Raw genomic sequence first — 17,812 nt, forward strand, 5'->3', positions numbered from 1 at the left:
CATAACATATGTATAGCACAATAACATACCTGAATACCAGCATGACTGCACAGATAGAAGTCAAACTCTGAGGGGTGTGTGATTTTTGTGTCCACTGTGGTACCTGCTGGAATGTTTCCGCTTTTTCCAACCTATGTTAACAATAGAATTCACCATAAAATATTATAGCCAGTGTATCTATCAAAATAAATTAAGTAAAATATAAATTTTTTTTGGCCTAGTAGTTCCTGCATTCTCTTTTTTGCCTCCAGTTAAACTGGAACTACCTGAGGAGTTTTTCCCTATTTTAATAGACCCTCCCACCCACTGCTCCTAATCTAACATCGCAATGACAATCTTGAGGCCAGGAGCCATGCACCAGGGTTCCTTCCGGAATCCTAATTCATATGAGCTCTACATCTGGCCACCAGGTGCTGCTCTTTGCAGCATCCCCAGTCTTAGCCAACCGACCCGAGATCTGTGTGTATAAGATTTCTCTGTACATAAGCAAATCCCAAAGCATCATCCTTTCTGGTAAAAATTTTGAGGCAAACATTCTAGTTTTGCCCATGTCATCTCTATGGGATTTTACAAGTTGGTTGTAAAATGGGTTTATGGGTTTCAAGCTCTATAGCCAACAGAGTATACTCAACCTGATATTTAACTTACAAAAAGCTATTTAAGTCAGAAATGGGCACCAAATGAAAATGTATGAATCGGTGAGTACCTCGCATTCCTGGAATGGTGGCTATGTGAACTTTTCATTGGTAATCTGAACTACTCACCCGTTCATTTCTGTCAGTACAGAAAAGTCTGGTATGATGCCTTTTCTGTACAACAATAAATGTGATTCCAGGTTGGTAGTCCTTCTCTAGTTTAATACATGCTTCCCTAATTGCCAGCAGTTCATGATGAAGTACCTAGAAGAGAAGGCAAAATATGAAGAGGGAAGCAGCATGAGCTAGGGAGCAGAGCACTGAACTATGAGTCACAAAAGCCCTAAATGCCCACAGACTCTTTAAGCTCCTTGGGGAAGTCAATTTATGTCCAGGAGTCTTAATTTATCCAGCTGTAACTGGCTAATTGTAACAGCATCATTCCTTTGCGCCTACTATATTTGAGGGCTTTTCTAGGCCAGTCATCCCAAAAGTAACTACATATATCTTTCTAAAGTACATTATTCTATAATGTAGTGGAATCTCAATAAGCTTCTATAAAAAAAAAAAAAAAAGTTAGTATTAATAAATAGTATTAACCAAACAAACAGTTTGTGAAAACAAGCTGTTTAATAAACTAGCCATGACACAAAAATATTTAAAAAAATATTCTGGGCTCATCCGATTATTCAACGGCTGTGCGTCATCATTTGAGGAATCTGATTTGATTTTGACCCATCTCTGATAAAAGAAAGAGGAACCCCGCCTATCTCCTGTTCCTGGGGGTGGGTTGGCAAACCTTCATTGGGAGGCTCAGGAGGTTCCACAACCCGAGCGCTGGCTACGAGATCGACCCCTGGTTATCTCCATATTGGCATCCAGGAATGCCACCAGAGGCTCCTGAGGTTCATGGGGCTGGGTTTTGAGCCCTTCCATTCGGGTTAGCGACTGCCCCCAAGGGTTTCACCAAGGTTCTGGTGGTCGTCGCGGCTTTTCTGCACAGTCAAGGGATACTGGTTCATCCCTATCTAAGGATTGAGACCAGCAAAGGTTCGTCCTCTGAAAGGCCGCACCTCTGTAGGGCTGAAAATGTTTGGAATCCCTGGCTCGACCCCTCATGCCAAAGGAGCGTGGCATCTGCTTCTTATCCTCTGGCAACTGAGGAACCGGGTATTCTCCATACTTGCCGGCCAGTTTCTCCAACTCGCTCCCAAACAAGAGCGAGCCTTTAAAGGGCAACTTCATTAGATTAGCCTCAGTGGTCACATTGACCAACTAATTTCCTAGCCATAACTGACACCTGGCCGCTATTACTGAAGCCACTCCTCTGACCGAGGCGCGGACCAAATTGCAACTTGCATCTGCTAAAAAGGTGGCGGATTCCATAACTGCCCTGGAATTTGCTCCAGCATCATCAACCTCCTAAGCGAGAAGCAAACAAGAGTGAGCCACTAGGGAACAACAGGAAGCTTTCTGCAAGGTCATTGCCACTGCTTGCTTAAGGATGGCCTCAATCCACCTATCATGCACATCCTTCAAGGCCGCTCCTCCCTCCATGGGGTTAGTAGCCCATTTAGAGACAGCACAGACAAGCACATCCACTTTCAAAAAATGCAGATACCCTCTCACCACTGGATCCAGGGGGGTACAGGCCATCCAAGATCCGACCCCCTTTAAAATTTGCCTCCGTGGCGTCCCACTCAAAAATCAACCAATTCTTGAATGGCCTCCATAATAAGGAAAAAAAACCAAACAAGCGGCTTTACGCAAAGCAACCAAAATGGAATTTTTCTTTGGCTCAGAATTGGAGTCTGCCCCGGGTACTCCCAGCATCTTCAATGTCTGAGAAATCAAAGCCAGCAGTTCATCTCTCAACATAGTCCTATACGGTTCCAGTCCCTGAGGAATTTCCCCATCCTCCAGAGAGTCAGGATCTGCCTCATCATCAGTGCCATCCGGATTCCTATTGGGAGTTGCCGCTGTCAATAGAGTTGTACTTTGGCGCTTAACAGTAATACCAGAAGGGGGAGAGGTCACCACGAGAATCTGACCTGACAGGATTGGATGGGGCTGAGGACTTTGCCTGAAGGAAGGATTGCAATCCTTGAAAAAATTATACTCAAGTAAAGGTAGAAAGATCCATGCTAAAATCAGAAGGCACTTGTGCTGCGCCCACCAAGCTGCTGTCCCCTGCTGACAAATCAGTCAACTGAGTTCAAAGGTCAGGCATCCCTCCTGACATGTCCTTAACCAGGCCATCATCAAGCTGGGAAGAACCAGGCTTAGTAAAATCAGAGGAAGATAATTGTCCCTGAGCCTCTAAGCAGTGCTGGCACAAGTTAGAGGGCACGTCAGGCTGAGATCCCCGAATAGGACAGGCAGCCCAGAGGGAAAGGTACTTACGTTTCTTAGCCAAAGGCACAATTAGTCAGTCAGTACGCTTAACAGGTGACTAAAAGTGTGCATCCAGCTGAAATCATGCTAAAAATGTTAGGTGTACAAAATTTATGTGCCGCAAAACTATGCACACTGTCAAGGCACCAAACCTGGGCGCACAACCAATATGTTCCAGAATGGGCATACAAATCGGATGCACAACCAGAAGCACTTGCACGCACCGATGGTCCTGCAGAGGGCAGCCGAACACGCAGAAAAAAAGCACCTGAGAATACCGCTGCTACCTACCACATGGTGCACAGAAAGAAGCCTAACAATGGGGCATAGCCCCCCTGGGCTGCTCAACCCGCCAGGCTGCCCAAGTCTCTTAACTCCCACAGGAGCAAACGTTGGAATGGTGCGCTGAGCACTGAGACTGGAAGAAGTCCTACATTAATCCCTCTACTGTCTCTAATTTTTTTTTCCCAAAACTTATCTGAGCTCAGCCTTTCCTTGCCGCGCTCGCCTTCCTGCACCCACTGCCTTTCAGCTGTGTTAATCAGTTCTCGCCGGCTGAAGAACTAGCTACCATACCATACAGATTCCCAAAAAATGGAGTCAATGGACAAAATGCACAATATTATACAGGAAAAATGCATTTGTCAACAGTTATATGAAATACCCATGAATAATAGTAATGGACATTGAAAATGCAATGTTAAAGACCATCATAACTCCTGTAAGCGTAGAAGTAATTGTTGTTCATATGTATAAACCAGGTCATGTATATTCACTGGTCTCAAAATGCTTTTTTTTTTTTTTTAAGGTATTGTTTGACAAATAAAATAAACAGGTTAAATCACTTCCCTGAATCGCTTCCTTTTTCACTTACGCGGAAGGAGCAGTGGTTCATTCTATCATAGAAACTTCAAGCGGAAACCCAACATAACACTATGTTTCAAACAATTTCTGCGTCAGGTTGCCACGGCGGAATGAACCATTGCTCCTTCTGCATAAGTGAAAAAGGGGATTCAGGGAAGCGATTTAACCCATTTATTTCTTTTGCAAAAGAAATACCTTACAAAAAGCATTTTGAGACCAATGATTATACATGACTCGGTTTATGAGTATGAGCAACCAATTACTTCTACACTTACGGGTGTTACGTTGGTCTTTAACACTGTATTTTTTATGTCCGGTATATGAAATACCCATGAATAGTACTAACAGTTGACGAATGTCTTTTTTCTGTGTTTATAGATTCGCCATTTTATTTTGGGTAAGGAAATATCAAATCTGGTTTCTAGAGAATTGGCACCTTTTGAGATGTTACGTGCCACTCCTGCTAAAGATAAAGGGTTGATTTCTAAATTGTATAATATTCTTAACACTATGTCGTGCACTAAGGTTAAACACTATTTATTTATTTAAAAACTTATATTCCGCATATTCCACAGTTCATAGCGGAGTACACGTTAACATAAAAATCAAGAGACATATTTAAAACATTTAAGTCATTTAGGCAAAGGAAACAAAAGCAATAAAACAATAAAATTAAACAAGAGAGGCTGATTTGGGGCAGGTGGTGGATGATAATCAGTGGAATACATGTTTTTGCTGGATGGCAAAGACTTCCATCTCTTCTTTGTGAAAAAAGTCATAAGATTTTATTATGCTATTTGATGCCAGTGAGGCTGCATAGGATTTTTCCAGCTGTATCACCTCTCTGCTAGTGCAAATTTGGACTTCCTGGATCATTTTTTCACATCTGGTAGGCTTGTACACATATACAATCTTATTGGGATATGGTTATTAATCTAATCAAGGAGGTGTTAAGTATATGAATTCCAAAGATTACAAAACTTTTTTTCTGCTGTCACTGTTTCCCATTTATTTACTTTTGAGTACAGTCAAATTTTTAGCTCCGTTAGTGTTTGCTGCTAAACATGAAATAGCTGCTTACTGGAAAAATGCATCTGTTATGCAATTTTCATCCTTAGTTAAATGTGTGTGGTACGTGTATTACATGAGAAAAGTAACAGCTTTGCGGAGGGATACTCTGGACTCTTTCCTTAAAATCTGGAAACTGTATTCAGTATGATGAGATGATAGCTCTTGACTTTGCAATGGTAGTTGTATTAGGACTTATTTCTTTGATGTCCACTGAGTAGATCCAGGTCACTCTGATGTTTAAAAATGTGGAGTGTTATGGGTGGGGGAGTGGGGGATGGGGTTGAACTTGTATAAAAACTACGCACCATGAAGCTTTGGTATATTGTACCTTAGTTGTTTGTGCTGGATGGTTCAACAAAAAATCTGAATTATAAGAAGGAGATTTCCTCTATGTCACATCAGCAGGCACTGTTAAGTTAGTATAGCCTCTCACAGAAAATAGAGGAGCAATTGTTTGGGAGAAAAGACTGTGTCAGCAGTAAGCACACATCATTCAACACTCAGGACTGATTTACTTAATGCTTAAACAGTATTAAGTGATTTCTTATAACTGAGATAATGTCATTCACATTGCATGAGAAATTATTAAAAATAAAAGAACCAACCTGTTGAAATTGCCCTTCTGACACACCATCTCTGTAGAAAATAATTCGTGTGGGCTTGAACCTGGTTGATTTGTAGAACTGAATAAGCAGTTCTCGGACCATGGCAGCCAGATCTTGGATGATTTCTTGACGATGCTGCTGTACACGGACAGTGGCACAATATCTATTAGGGTGAGCATCCATGCTACCAACAACCTGTTTGAGAACCATGAATTAGTATAAATGGTGAAGAAAAATATTTAAAAAATGGATTTTAAGTCATTATTTCTTAATTATACAAGCAATAAAAGTGGGAATAGCCAGAATGAGAAATATGCATGCTTTGAACATGTTAAAGAGCTATTTCCATATGTTAACATTTTGAGAGTTTTCCCAACCTATCCTGGGACCTCATAATCAGGTCTTCAGGATAACACCAATGATTACTCATGAGATAATTTTGCATATACTGGAGTTCCAACGTATAGGAAAATTGGTTCTTACATGCTAATTTTCGTTCCTGTAGTACCACAGATCAGTCCAGACTCCTGGGATTTGCCTGCCTGCCAGCAGTGTAGACAGAGAAAGTTTCACTGACCCTGTACATAACCCAGTGTGCTACCTGCAGTCCCTTAGTACAGATTTGTACCCAAGCCAAGAAGACAGCAACAATCATAAATTTCTAAGCAAGCTTCTAAGCAAACTCTCTCCCCTCCCATGAGCCAGAAGAAGGTGAAGTTGCCCAAAAAGACAATAGAAAGCTCGTTTCCCAAATTTAACAGAAGCGATTAGCATTGAAAACCTCCAACAACTCCGCACTATATACAAAGCAACAGTATGAGCGGCGGATTCTCCCTCCCAGTAAATAGGCAGGTCTCTGGACTGATCCTGTAGTACTACAGGAACGAAAATTAGTAGGTAAGAACCAATTTTCCTTACCCTGTATGTACCCAAATCAGTCCAGACTTCTGGGATGTACCTAAGCTCCCTTAACTCGGCTGGGACGTGGAGAGTTCCACTTGTAGAATACTCTCACTAAAGCACATGGAAGCCGGGGCCCCGACATCCAAGTGATGCCGCCTAGTAAAAGCAGGCAATGACTTCCCAGTAGCTACCCAGCAAATTTCATGCGGAGACCCCTGCTGTGCCTCAGCCCAGGAAGACAGCTGAGAACGTGTCAAGTGCGCCCTAAATCCCCTGGCAGCGGGCACTCTTTAAAAATGTAAGTCGACTCGATCGCTTCCTTCAGCCACTGCACAATTGTAACCGTAAATGATTTATTTCCCTTCTTTGGACCACGCCACAAGTCAAAGAGGCGATATGATCTGCAAAGAGGTGATGTGATCTATGGAAATCATAAATGACCTTTAGATATCTCAATATTGCATGCCTTCAATCTAAGATCCTAAGCTCCCCCACATGAGGCGTAGAGGAATCCAAATCCATAAAAGTTGGAAGCTCTACTGTCTAACTAAGATGGAATGCAGAGACTACATCAGGCAGAAAAGAAGGCACCATGCATAAAGATACTCCCAAATCAGACATCTTTAGGAAGGGATCTCGACACGACAGCACCTGGAGCTCAGAAATTCTCCTGGCTGTTCAAAAAGCCATCAAGAAAACCACTCTAAGAATCAAGTCCTTAACTGTAGCTCTCTTTAGTGGTTCAAACCAAGCCTCACACAGTCCTCAAAGGATTAGATTCAGATTCTAAGATGGTCAAATGTTCTGCACCCGAGGCTGCAAGTTCTTAGCTCCCTGAAGGAACCATGGAACATTTGGATGTGTGGACAGAGGATACTCTTGCACCTTACCCCGGAGACAACCCAAAATTGCTACCTGGACACTCAGAGTTAAAAGGCCAGTCCCTTGACCAGAACCTTTCTGTAGAAAAGCCAAAATGTGTGATACTGTAGACTGAACAGACTGAGGCTGCACTCCGTCAACAGCAGACAGGACTCTAAGATCCTCCAAATTCGCACATACGTCAAGGATGTAAAAGAACACAGGAGGGAAGATAAAGGGGAATCCCTCGAGTCCATGGCTGTACCAGAGCTCCAATTCCTTTGTACCGTGCTCTATTCAGCAACTTTAAAATCGTGACACCTTGGTATATTCTCTTTGGTCAGGATATCCCCATCTTCTGTGAATGAGACAGATCGCTGACTCTGACAGCTCCCGTTCCTCAGGGTCTAACTTTCTCAGACTGATAAATCCGCCCGAACGTTGTTCACTCCAGCAATGTGAGACGCTGCCAGCCGCTCCAAGTGCTCGTCTGCCCAGAGAATCAACTCCCGAGCCGCTGCCTGATTCTTGGTTCCGCCTTGACGGTTGATATAGTCTGCCATCATCACATTGTCTGATAGCAGTCTTATGCGCACAAGTACCCATGCAAGTACACGCTCCGGTCTGTCGCAGCCTTACATGCACAAGTACTTATGCAAATACATGCTCAAGTCTAGGTCGCAGACGTACATGTTCAAATCTATGCTGAGGCCTTACATGCAGAGGTCCCAGCACATGCAACCACCATGCGGTGAGAATGTATGTACATGCCCGTGCACGCGAGAAAAGAACCACTACTTAGCCATGTGGTAGGCTACTGCAAAGCCTGCAAGCACCTTCCATGCATTTAGGCCCGGATCAGTTTAATATCCAGCACTGAAAATCATCAGCCTGAAGAGCTTCTCAACAGTTCAGGCCTCTTGACTGGCCGAAAATCCATGGAAACTGGTGTCAAGAACCAGTGCAAGTGGCTCTCTGAACCTCTGCAGGAAAGGGAACTGCTAGCGATAGTTGAGAGGATTCCTCTGCTTCTCCCGCCAACAGGGCTAGGGAATCGAAAATGGCTGCCGTTTCCATGCTGACAGGGAAAGTCTCAGTGCTAGACCTAGTCACTCGCAAGGCTTGTTCTACTGGTGCGGTCATGCTTGTTGCAGACCCCCCCCCCCCCCCCCCCCCGAACGCTTTTGCTGCATGCATATGCTGTTCCTCGCTGCACCTCAACGGCAAGCAGAGGAATAGTCCCTCAGTGCCATGGAGCCAACACCTGGTCTCCTCCGCAGGCAGAGAAGCTGCTGAAAAACCCTAGCATCTCGAGGAGCTCAGCGATAAGGTAGCTTCCCCCCCTGGAAGCTCGCTAGTGCATAGATTCCTCTATCTAGTTCCTCGTTCTCTCTCGTTTTTTTTTTACTCTGAGAACAAATTACTCTGAGAACAAATTACTCTGAGAACAAATTTCAGACCTATTAGTAAAAATTTGTAACTTATCATTAAAATCATCCATTGTACCTGAAGACTGGAGGATAGCAAATGTAACCCCAATATTTAAAAAGGGCTCCAGGGGCAATCCGGGAAACTACAGACCGGTTAGCCTGACTTCAGTGCCAGGAAAAATAGTGGAAAATGTTCTAAACATCAAAATCACAGAATATATAGAAAGACATGGTTTAATGGAACAAAGTCAGCATGGCTTTACCCAGGGCAAGTCTTGCCTCACAAATCTGCTTCACTTTTTTGAAGGAGTTAATAAACATGTGGATAAAGGTGAGCCGGTAGATATAGTATACTTGGATTTTCAGAAGGCGTTTGACAAAGTTCCTCATGAGAGGCTTCTAGGAAAAGTAAAAAGTCATGGGATAGGTGGCGATGTCCTTTCGTGGATTGCAAACTGGCTAAAAGACAGGAAACAGAGGGTAGGATTAAATGGGCAATTTTCTCAGTGGAAGGGAGTGGACAGTGGAGTGCCTCAGGGATCTGTATTGGGACCCTTACTGTTCAATATATTTATAAATGATCTGGAAAGAAATACGAGTGAGATAATCAAATTTGCAGATGACACAAAATTGTTCAGAGTAGTTAAATCACAAGCAGATTGTGATAAATTGCAGGAAGACCTTGTGAGACTGGAGAATTGGGCATCCAAATGGCAGATGAAATTTAATGTGGATAAGTGCAAGGTGATGCATATAGGGAAAAATAACCCATGCTATAATTACACGATGTTGGGTTCCATATTAGGTGCTACAACCCAAGAAAGAGATCTAGGTGTCATAGTGGATAACACATTGAAATCGTCGGTTCAGTGTGCTGCGGCAGTCAAAAAAGCAAACAGAATGTTGGGCATTATTAGAAAAGTAATGATGAATAAAACGGAAAATGTCATAATGCCTCTGTATCGCTCCATGGTGAGACCACACCTTGAATACTGTGTACAATTCTGGTCGCCGCATCTCAAAAAAGATATAATTGCGATGGAGAAGGTACAGAGAAGGGCTACCAAAATGATAAGGGGAATGGAACAACTCCCCTATGAGGAAAGACTAAAGAGGTTAGGACTTTTCAGCTTGGAGAAGAGACGACTGAGGGGGGATATGATAGAGGTGTTTAAAATCATGAGAGGTCTAGAACGGGTAGATGTGAATCGGTTATTTACTCTTTCGGATAGTAGAAAGACTAGGGGACACTCCATGAAGTTAGCATGGGGCACATTTAAAACTAATCGGAGAAAGTTCTTTTTTACTCAACGCACAATTAAACGTCTTGAGGGCATTATGTATGGAATCTTTGATGGGGATGACTATTTGCACATCATCAGCGTAAACGAAGAAAGGGAGGGAGAGTTCAGAAAGGAGGTGGCAGAGGCAGAAGGTAAATATTGAAGAGGGTAGAGGAGAGGGAGGAACCTTGAGGAACACCTCGAGTTATGTTAATTGTTTAGGATTCGCTGGTGCCTATTTTGACCTTGTAGTTCCTGTTGCTTAGGAAGGATTTAAACCAAAGCAATTGGATTCCAGAGATGCCTAGTTCAGATAGCCGTTCTATTAGCAAGGTATGGCTAATGGTATTGAAGACTGAGGAAACGTCGAGCATGGCCAGTATATAGGAGTGTCCCTTGTCTAGGCACGTCAGGAGATAGTCGGAGAAGGTGGTTAGTAGTGTTTCTGTGCTATGATGTTTGCGAAAGCCATGTTGTGCTGTAGAGAGGAGGTGGTGGTGTTCTAGGTAATCTGATAATTGACGGTTAACAATTTTCTCCAGGACTTTTGCTAAGAAAGGGAGGTTGGATATGTGGCGGTGGTTAGCCAGGTTCGTCGGGTCGAGTTTGGGTTTTTTGAGTATTGGTTTCACAATGGCTTGTTTGAGGGGGGAAGGTACAGTTCCAAAGGTTATGGAGCTGTTGATAATGTTGGCTAGGATTTTGGCAATTACATTGGGGATGGAGAGGAGGGATAGTGTCTAATGGGTGTGTGGTAGGTCTCATTTTCTTTAAAATTGCTTCTATTTCAGTGGAGACAGTCTCAAAAGTGTTTAGTTTGGCGTTATGGGTTTTAGTGGGGGGTGTGTCTGTGGGGAATCGTGTAGTGAGATTTGATATTTTATAGTCGAAGTATAGTGTTAATTCTTCGCATCTGGTTTTGGCTTCATCATCAGGGATGGCGGTTGTTGAGGTTCTGGTGAGGTAAGCCACAAATGAGAAGAGGGCTTTGGGATTAAATTGTAGATCGTGGATTCTTAGTGAATAGAAATCTATTTTGGTTTTGAGGATATTTTCACGGTAGGAGTGTAGGAGGGATTTGTATTTCGATAATTGGGTGGAAGAGGGTTCCTTGCGCCATTTCTTTTCTTGTGTTCTCAGATTGTGTTTTTGTGATTTTAATTCTGTGGTGTACCAGGGTTTTCTGGTATTGTGTGTAGGATTTATTTCTTTTGTTCTTAGGGGCAAATCTTATTGGCAATATCGCTGGTGAGGTGAGTCCAGGATGAAAAGGCAGTTCCTGTGTTAGTTAAGTCTAGTCTTTCGAGCTGGTCAGTGAGAGCTTCTGTGAGCTCATCTTTGGAGCAGGCTTTTCTAAACTGGATGGAGGTTTTAGTGACAGATCTAGGTGCACTGCTTTTTTATAGAGCAGGTGGTATGGATGAGGAAGTGATCGGACCAGGGGATGATGGCTCTGTCTGGATTAAGGAGTTAGTAAAGATATGGTCAAGGGAGTGACCTGCTTTGTGCGTGGGTCTAGTTATGATCTGTTGAAATCCCATGGCTTGGAGAGAGGTTAAGATTGTTTCACAGGTGTGTGGTAGGGGTGTTGCGTTGACATGTAGATTGAAATCTCCAAGTCTTTGCCGCAGACTACAACGTGGAGAGCAGGTCCCGGAGCAGATAGGTGCTGGGAGAGAGGCCCGCGCAGCCGGCGCTTGAGCCCATCGGGGTAAGGCCTTTAAATCTCGCCCTACCTCCGTGGGCCCCCGCCCCGGCCACGGGGAAGTTCCACACTTACCTCCTCCTGCTTGAAATCGCGCCGATCCGGCTGATTCTCCGCTCTCCGCCCACCGCCGCAGGAAGCCACAAGCCAGGCCCTCCGGCACCGACCGATAGCCCGACGACGCCCAAGACGACCCAGTCGCGCCAGTGACGTCAATACAACGCGACCGCGCCAAATTTAAAAACGCCGGCTCGATCTCAGTCGCCCTCTTTGCCGCAGACTACAACGTGGAGAGCAGGTCCCGGAGCAGATAGGTGCTGGGAGAGAGGCCCGCGCAGCCGGCGCTTGAGCCCATCGGGGTAAGGCCTTTAAATCTCGCCCTACCTCCGTGGGCCCCCGCCCCGGCCACGGGGAAGTTCCACACTTACCTCCTCCTGCTTGAAATCGCGCCGATCCGGCTGATTCTCCGCTCTCCGCCCACCGCCGCAGGAAGCCACAAGCCAGGCCCTCCGGCACCGACCGATAGCCCGACGACGCCCAAGACGACCCAGTCGCGCCAGTGACGTCAATACAACGCGACCGCGCCAAATTTAAAAACGCCGGCTCGATCTCAGTCGCCCTCTTTGCCGCAGACTACAACGTGGAGAGCAGGTCCCGGAGCAGATAGGTGCTGGGAGAGAGGCCCGCGCAGCCGGCGCTTGAGCCCATCGGGGTAAGGCCTTTAAATCTCGCCCTACCTCCGTGGGCCCCCGCCCCGGCCACGGGGAAGTTCCACACTTACCTCCTCCTGCTTGAAATCGCGCCGATCCGGCTGATTCTCCGCTCTCCGCCCACCGCCGCAGGAAGCCACAAGACAGGCCCTCCTATTTCTAATCTTCATCAACCAATCCAGGAGAAGCACGCGAGGTATTTAATTACGGACATCCGAGGCGCCGCGCGCCGAGCGTCGCGCGCCGAAGGAGCGCGACAAAGGGGCCTGCCCCTTTGTGCGCCCCTTCGTGCAGCCCCTGAGAGACCCTGAGCCCTTAACCACCCTTTTCTCCCACCTACCTCTCCTAACTACCGGAAGCCAGCCGGACTCTTACTAAAAATCACCAAGCCCTCTAGCGTGCCAGAACAGGACCGTCTACACCATCCAAGTCAACCGTCTAACACTCAATCACTCCATCTGAAACGTCCAATGCATGACGACACAGCCAGAGACAAACGACTGCTCAGGTGACATACTCTGACAACGCACAGGAATACAGCACCCACTCAACCACGCCAGACAAAGACAATCAACTTCACAACTGAAGCCACACTCAAACAATTCTACAGGACTCCAGCATCAACCCAGCAACTACTCCACAACTCAACAAATCCATTCAACAACTGCAATCAATCGAATCAAACATCCTATATAACAACACATACAATTTAAAAGGATCCAGCCTCCAAAATGCATCCAACATTTTCAATCCCAATCATACATCACTACTTCCCACAGAAAAGAAATCTAACCAGACAAGCAAACCTCCACAACCTAAAATCACTCACACCAATACTAATAGCACCAATAACACAACTACTAGGCCTCACCCTATTCACCCTATCGCTCTTCAATGCGCAATCTATAACTAAAAAGTCACTAATTCTCAATGACTACCTCACCGACACCAAGCCTGACATTTGCGCAATAACAGAAACATGGCTGAAACCATCAGATACAGCAATCTTAAACCAATTACCGACGCTAACCTACGATATCTTCTCCCTTCCTAGACTGAAAAAAAGGGGAGGAGGAATCCTTCTTGCTACAAAAAAAGACCTCAAATTCTCTCAACATCCGATCCACTCCAATAATAAACTTGAGATAGGCTTCTTCACATCTCACCAACTCCAAATACTTCTAGTCTACGCCCCCCCGGGACTCTTAGAATCTGACGTCTCATCCATCATCGAAATAACAACAACACTCCTCAACCTGGACACCCCAGCAATAATACTCGGAGATTTTAATCTCCACATGGACAACCCTGCTCTCTCACCTAGCTGCCAAACTCTTCTACTAGCATTCTCAGCGATGGGCTTCTCCCAAATAGTCAATAACCCGACTCACAAAGCAGGCCACACACTAGACCTGATCTTTATCAACAAAGGCATAAAATCGACTTCTCCAACAAAAAATCTGAAAGTACCATGGTCTGATCACTCCCTCATTTCTACATCATTCTCACTGGAAAAATCTACTATCAGTCACACTCCTTCTCCATCCTTTACCTACAGGAAACCCTGCAATCCAGATGACCTTACCAATCAACTAACCAAACACCTTCACGATATAATTCTCACTGATCCTAATATTGCTTTACAATCCTGGAATACGATCACAGAATTAATAGCCAATAAGCTCTGCCCACTTACAACAAAAAAAATCTCACCCAGATGCCTCCAAAAAACAACCATGGTTCTCAAACGATCTTAGAAGGATTAAACAAATACTAAGACAAAAGGAATCTAACTGGCGGAAAACTCCAAACCCCAGCACACTCTCAGACTACAAACGCACGCTTCAACAATACAAGGCCTACACCTCCAAAGCAAAAAGAGACTTCTTCGCCTCCAGAATTCACAACTTAGTCTTTGACGCGAAAGCTTTATTCAACTACGTTTCCACCCTCACCCAAGTTCCCTCACCAGAATGCCCTAGTAATCAAGCTCAAGCCAAAGCAGATGAACTCGCTCTCTTCTTTCAAAACAAAATCAAGAATCTTCTTACTCAACTTCCCCCCAATATCGCTCCCCTAACTCAAGCGCTAATGCCCTACATCAAAAACACTCACCTAGAAATGTTTGAACCTACCTCCTCCTCTGAAATCCAAACCATCCTTAGAAAAATGAAACCATCTTCACACCCAGCGGACCATATACCAACAAAACTTCTCCTCACAATACCAGAAACCATCTCCAAACCATTGGCTGACATAATCAACTGTTCGCTCTCACAAGGTTCCTTCCCAGAAGACCTTAAACAAGCCTCACTCAAACCACTTTTAAAAAAACCCAACCTGGACCTAAAAGACCCCAACAATTACCGCCCAATAGCTAATCTACCTATCATAGCCAAGATCATGGAAAAGCTTGTTAACTCCCAACTATCGGACTTCATTGAAGATAACAAACTGCTTTCCGCCTCACAACATGGATTCCGCAAAAATCGCGGCACAGAATCCCTTCTTACATCCCTAACAGACCTCCTCATCCTAGGTACAGACAAAGGACAATCATTTCTGCTGGTCCTTCTAGACCTATCAGCAGCTTTCGATACCGTAAACCACGCGATCCTCATTAAACAGTTAGCTGCTATAGGAATCTCTGGCTTAGCGCTCTCCTGGTTCAAATCATTTCTAACCAACAGAGGCTACAAGGTAAAAATACAGAACAAAGAATCAGCACGCCACGACTCGACCGTCGGAGTCCCACAAGGTTCCTCCTTATCCCCTACACTCTTTAATATTTACCTCCTCCCACTATGCCAACTCCTCACCAACCTCAACTTAATACACTTTCTCTATGCGGACGACATCCAGATCCTGATCCCTATCAAAGAATCATACTCAAAAACCCTCGAATTCTGGGAATCCTGCCACCTAGAAATTAAAAGCCTCCTCAACAGCCTCAATCTGGTACTAAACTCATCTAAAACTGAAGTCCTACTCATAACTCCCGATAACAAACCCACAGTCTGTCTTCCAACCAACCTACAAACCACTCATGTAAGGGATCTAGGTGTCCTAATCGACAATAAATTGAACTTCAAAGCCCACATCAACAAAACAACCAAAGACTGCTTCTATAAACTGCAAGTCTTAAAAAGGATAAGACCACTCTTCCACGCCAAATATTTCAGAACCATTCTCCAAGCCCTCATCTTCTCCAAATTAGACTACTGCAACGCAACTCTTCTTGGCCTCCCCTCCTCATATACAAAACCACTCCAAATGGTCCAAAACGCAGCAGCACGTTTACTAACAAACACCAGAAAAAGAGACCACATCTCTCCAGTCCTTCAAGCCCTCCACTGGTTACCAATCCACTTCAGAGTAATTTACAAATCCATCACATTATTATACAAAATCATTCACCAACACACCATAATCGACCTACAAATTCCTCCCCGTGTTCACAAATCAACAAGACCGACTAGGGAAGCCTACACAGGATGCCTCCTTGTTCCACCCGTAAAAACTACTAATCACAGAACCTTGAGAGACCGAGCCCTTTCAACAGCAGGCCCTCCGCTATGGAACTCTATCCCACCAGATCTAAGAAACGAACCGTGCCTCTTAACGTTTAGGAAAAGACTGAAGACATGGCTTTTCAGGCAAGCCTTCCCGAACTCCACCTAACAAGACCCATCAATGACTCCTATGCTAAGTAGCTGTATATAGTGGACTCCATATTTATTTTGTTCTCTTGTATTTATAGAGGACTCCTTATTTACATTGTACACTTGTATATAATTATCCTCATCTATCTCTTTTATTTCTTATAGTCCCAGTTCATGAACCCTTGTTAATTGTAACTGCTTCTCTTCTCCATGTTTATCTATGTTTTTGGTTATATTTTTGCACCCCTGTTTTCTGTAAACCGACATGATGAGAACGAGTTCTTGAATGCCGGTATAAAAAAACCTTAAATAATAAATAAATAAAATAATAGCTGGTGTGTGGAGTGATATGTTGGCGGCTATGAGTTCTATGAAGGGAGATGGGTCTCTGTCTAGTGTACCTGGAGGGGTGTATATTGGGTAGATTTGCAGATTGGGGGATTAGAATAGTGTTTAAACAATATAGAAAAACATTAAAGCTAAAGTAGGTTTACAGGGTGTGGTATTAGAACAATTTTTAAACAATATGGATATATAGAATCCCCCCAAAATTGAAATAGGCTTGTTCAAATCCCACAGGCCTTTGTCGTAATAGCAATGACCTTACAGATTGATTCTTGTTGTGCCCTGGTAGCTTGTTCGTGCCTGCTCCTCTCTCGAGAGGTGGATGACTCAGGGGCGAATTCCAGAGCAGTTATGGAATCCACGTTGCCTTTTTAGCTGATAGGACTGGGAGAGGGAGGGCTTGCCGGCTGAGGTTCCATCCGGACAGGGGAAAGTGAGGTAGCAGACTGAGCCTGTACAAAGACTTGAAGGCCTTGAAAAAAATTCCACCCAAGAGAAGGCAGCTGGATCCATTCTTAGCCCAGGAGGTACTGGGTTAGGTGATGCCGAGTTTCCCTCTCCCATGGATGACCCAGTCCCGGGGGTACTCAGGTCTGGAGTACTTCCAGTTAAGGCTGTGGTTGACCCAGCCTCTGAATGGGAGAAGCAGGACTTAGTAAAGTCCGGGGAGGCCAACTCTCCCTGGGTTTCCTCACAGTGCTGACAGAAGCAAGAATCCAGGTCAGACTGTGCAGTCCTAATATGACAAGCAGCGCAAAGAGAAAGGTGCTTATGTTTCTTTGCTGCCGGAGCCATTGGCGACAGTAACTGCATGTTCAGTCGGCTCGTGCTTAAGATTTTGTGCGCACAGATTTTGGGCGCCTACACAGGCTGCGGTAAGGCACTCGCACAGCCTGTGCACCCAGCTTTACTTATATTCTGTGCCTAGTAAGTTACGCACATATGTATGCCATCAGCGTTATGCAGACAGCACATACACAGAGCCAACACACGCTACACGTACCGATGCTCTATGGTGGGCAATACAGCACGCACAAAGACGGGCGCACAAGATGGCACCACAGCGGCTTACCACGCAGTGTGCCAAGCCTAAAGTGGGGCCTAGCTTGCTGGGAGGCTGCTCAAAAAGCTCGGAAGCCCACTTCCCAATAGGATTGGGAATGATGTTGGTACGGCGCACAGAGCAAGGAGACCGGAGGAAGTCTTACAGAAACCCTTCCAAAACTTCTCTGAATCGGGTGGTAAATCTTTTTTTTTTTCACACTTACCTGGGCTCATTGCTTACCGGCTGAGTACAGAGACTGTCTCTGGCTGCGGGGGAAGAGAGGACTTTGGCAGTCACTG

General features: G+C 44.8%; 1 protein-coding gene across 3 annotated transcripts in view; it reads right to left on the bottom strand.

The window, feature by feature from the left end:
• The window catches only part of AGO2 (argonaute RISC catalytic component 2), a 225,163-nt gene that overhangs the window by 36,703 nt on the left and 170,648 nt on the right, over positions 1–17,812 (bottom strand). For all 3 annotated transcript variants that reach the window (XM_029592084.1, XM_029592085.1, XM_029592086.1), the window contains 3 exons: positions 5,570–5,764; positions 765–899; positions 30–131 (listed from right to left, as the gene is read on the bottom strand). In XM_029592084.1, coding sequence (XP_029447944.1) covers positions 30–131; positions 765–899; positions 5,570–5,764 — 432 coding nt within the window. The remainder of the gene's footprint in view (positions 1–29; positions 132–764; positions 900–5,569; positions 5,765–17,812) is intronic.

Source organism: Rhinatrema bivittatum, chromosome 2, assembly GCF_901001135.1.
Source record: "Rhinatrema bivittatum chromosome 2, aRhiBiv1.1, whole genome shotgun sequence".
In the NCBI taxonomy this organism is placed as follows: domain Eukaryota; kingdom Metazoa; phylum Chordata; class Amphibia; order Gymnophiona; family Rhinatrematidae; genus Rhinatrema; species Rhinatrema bivittatum.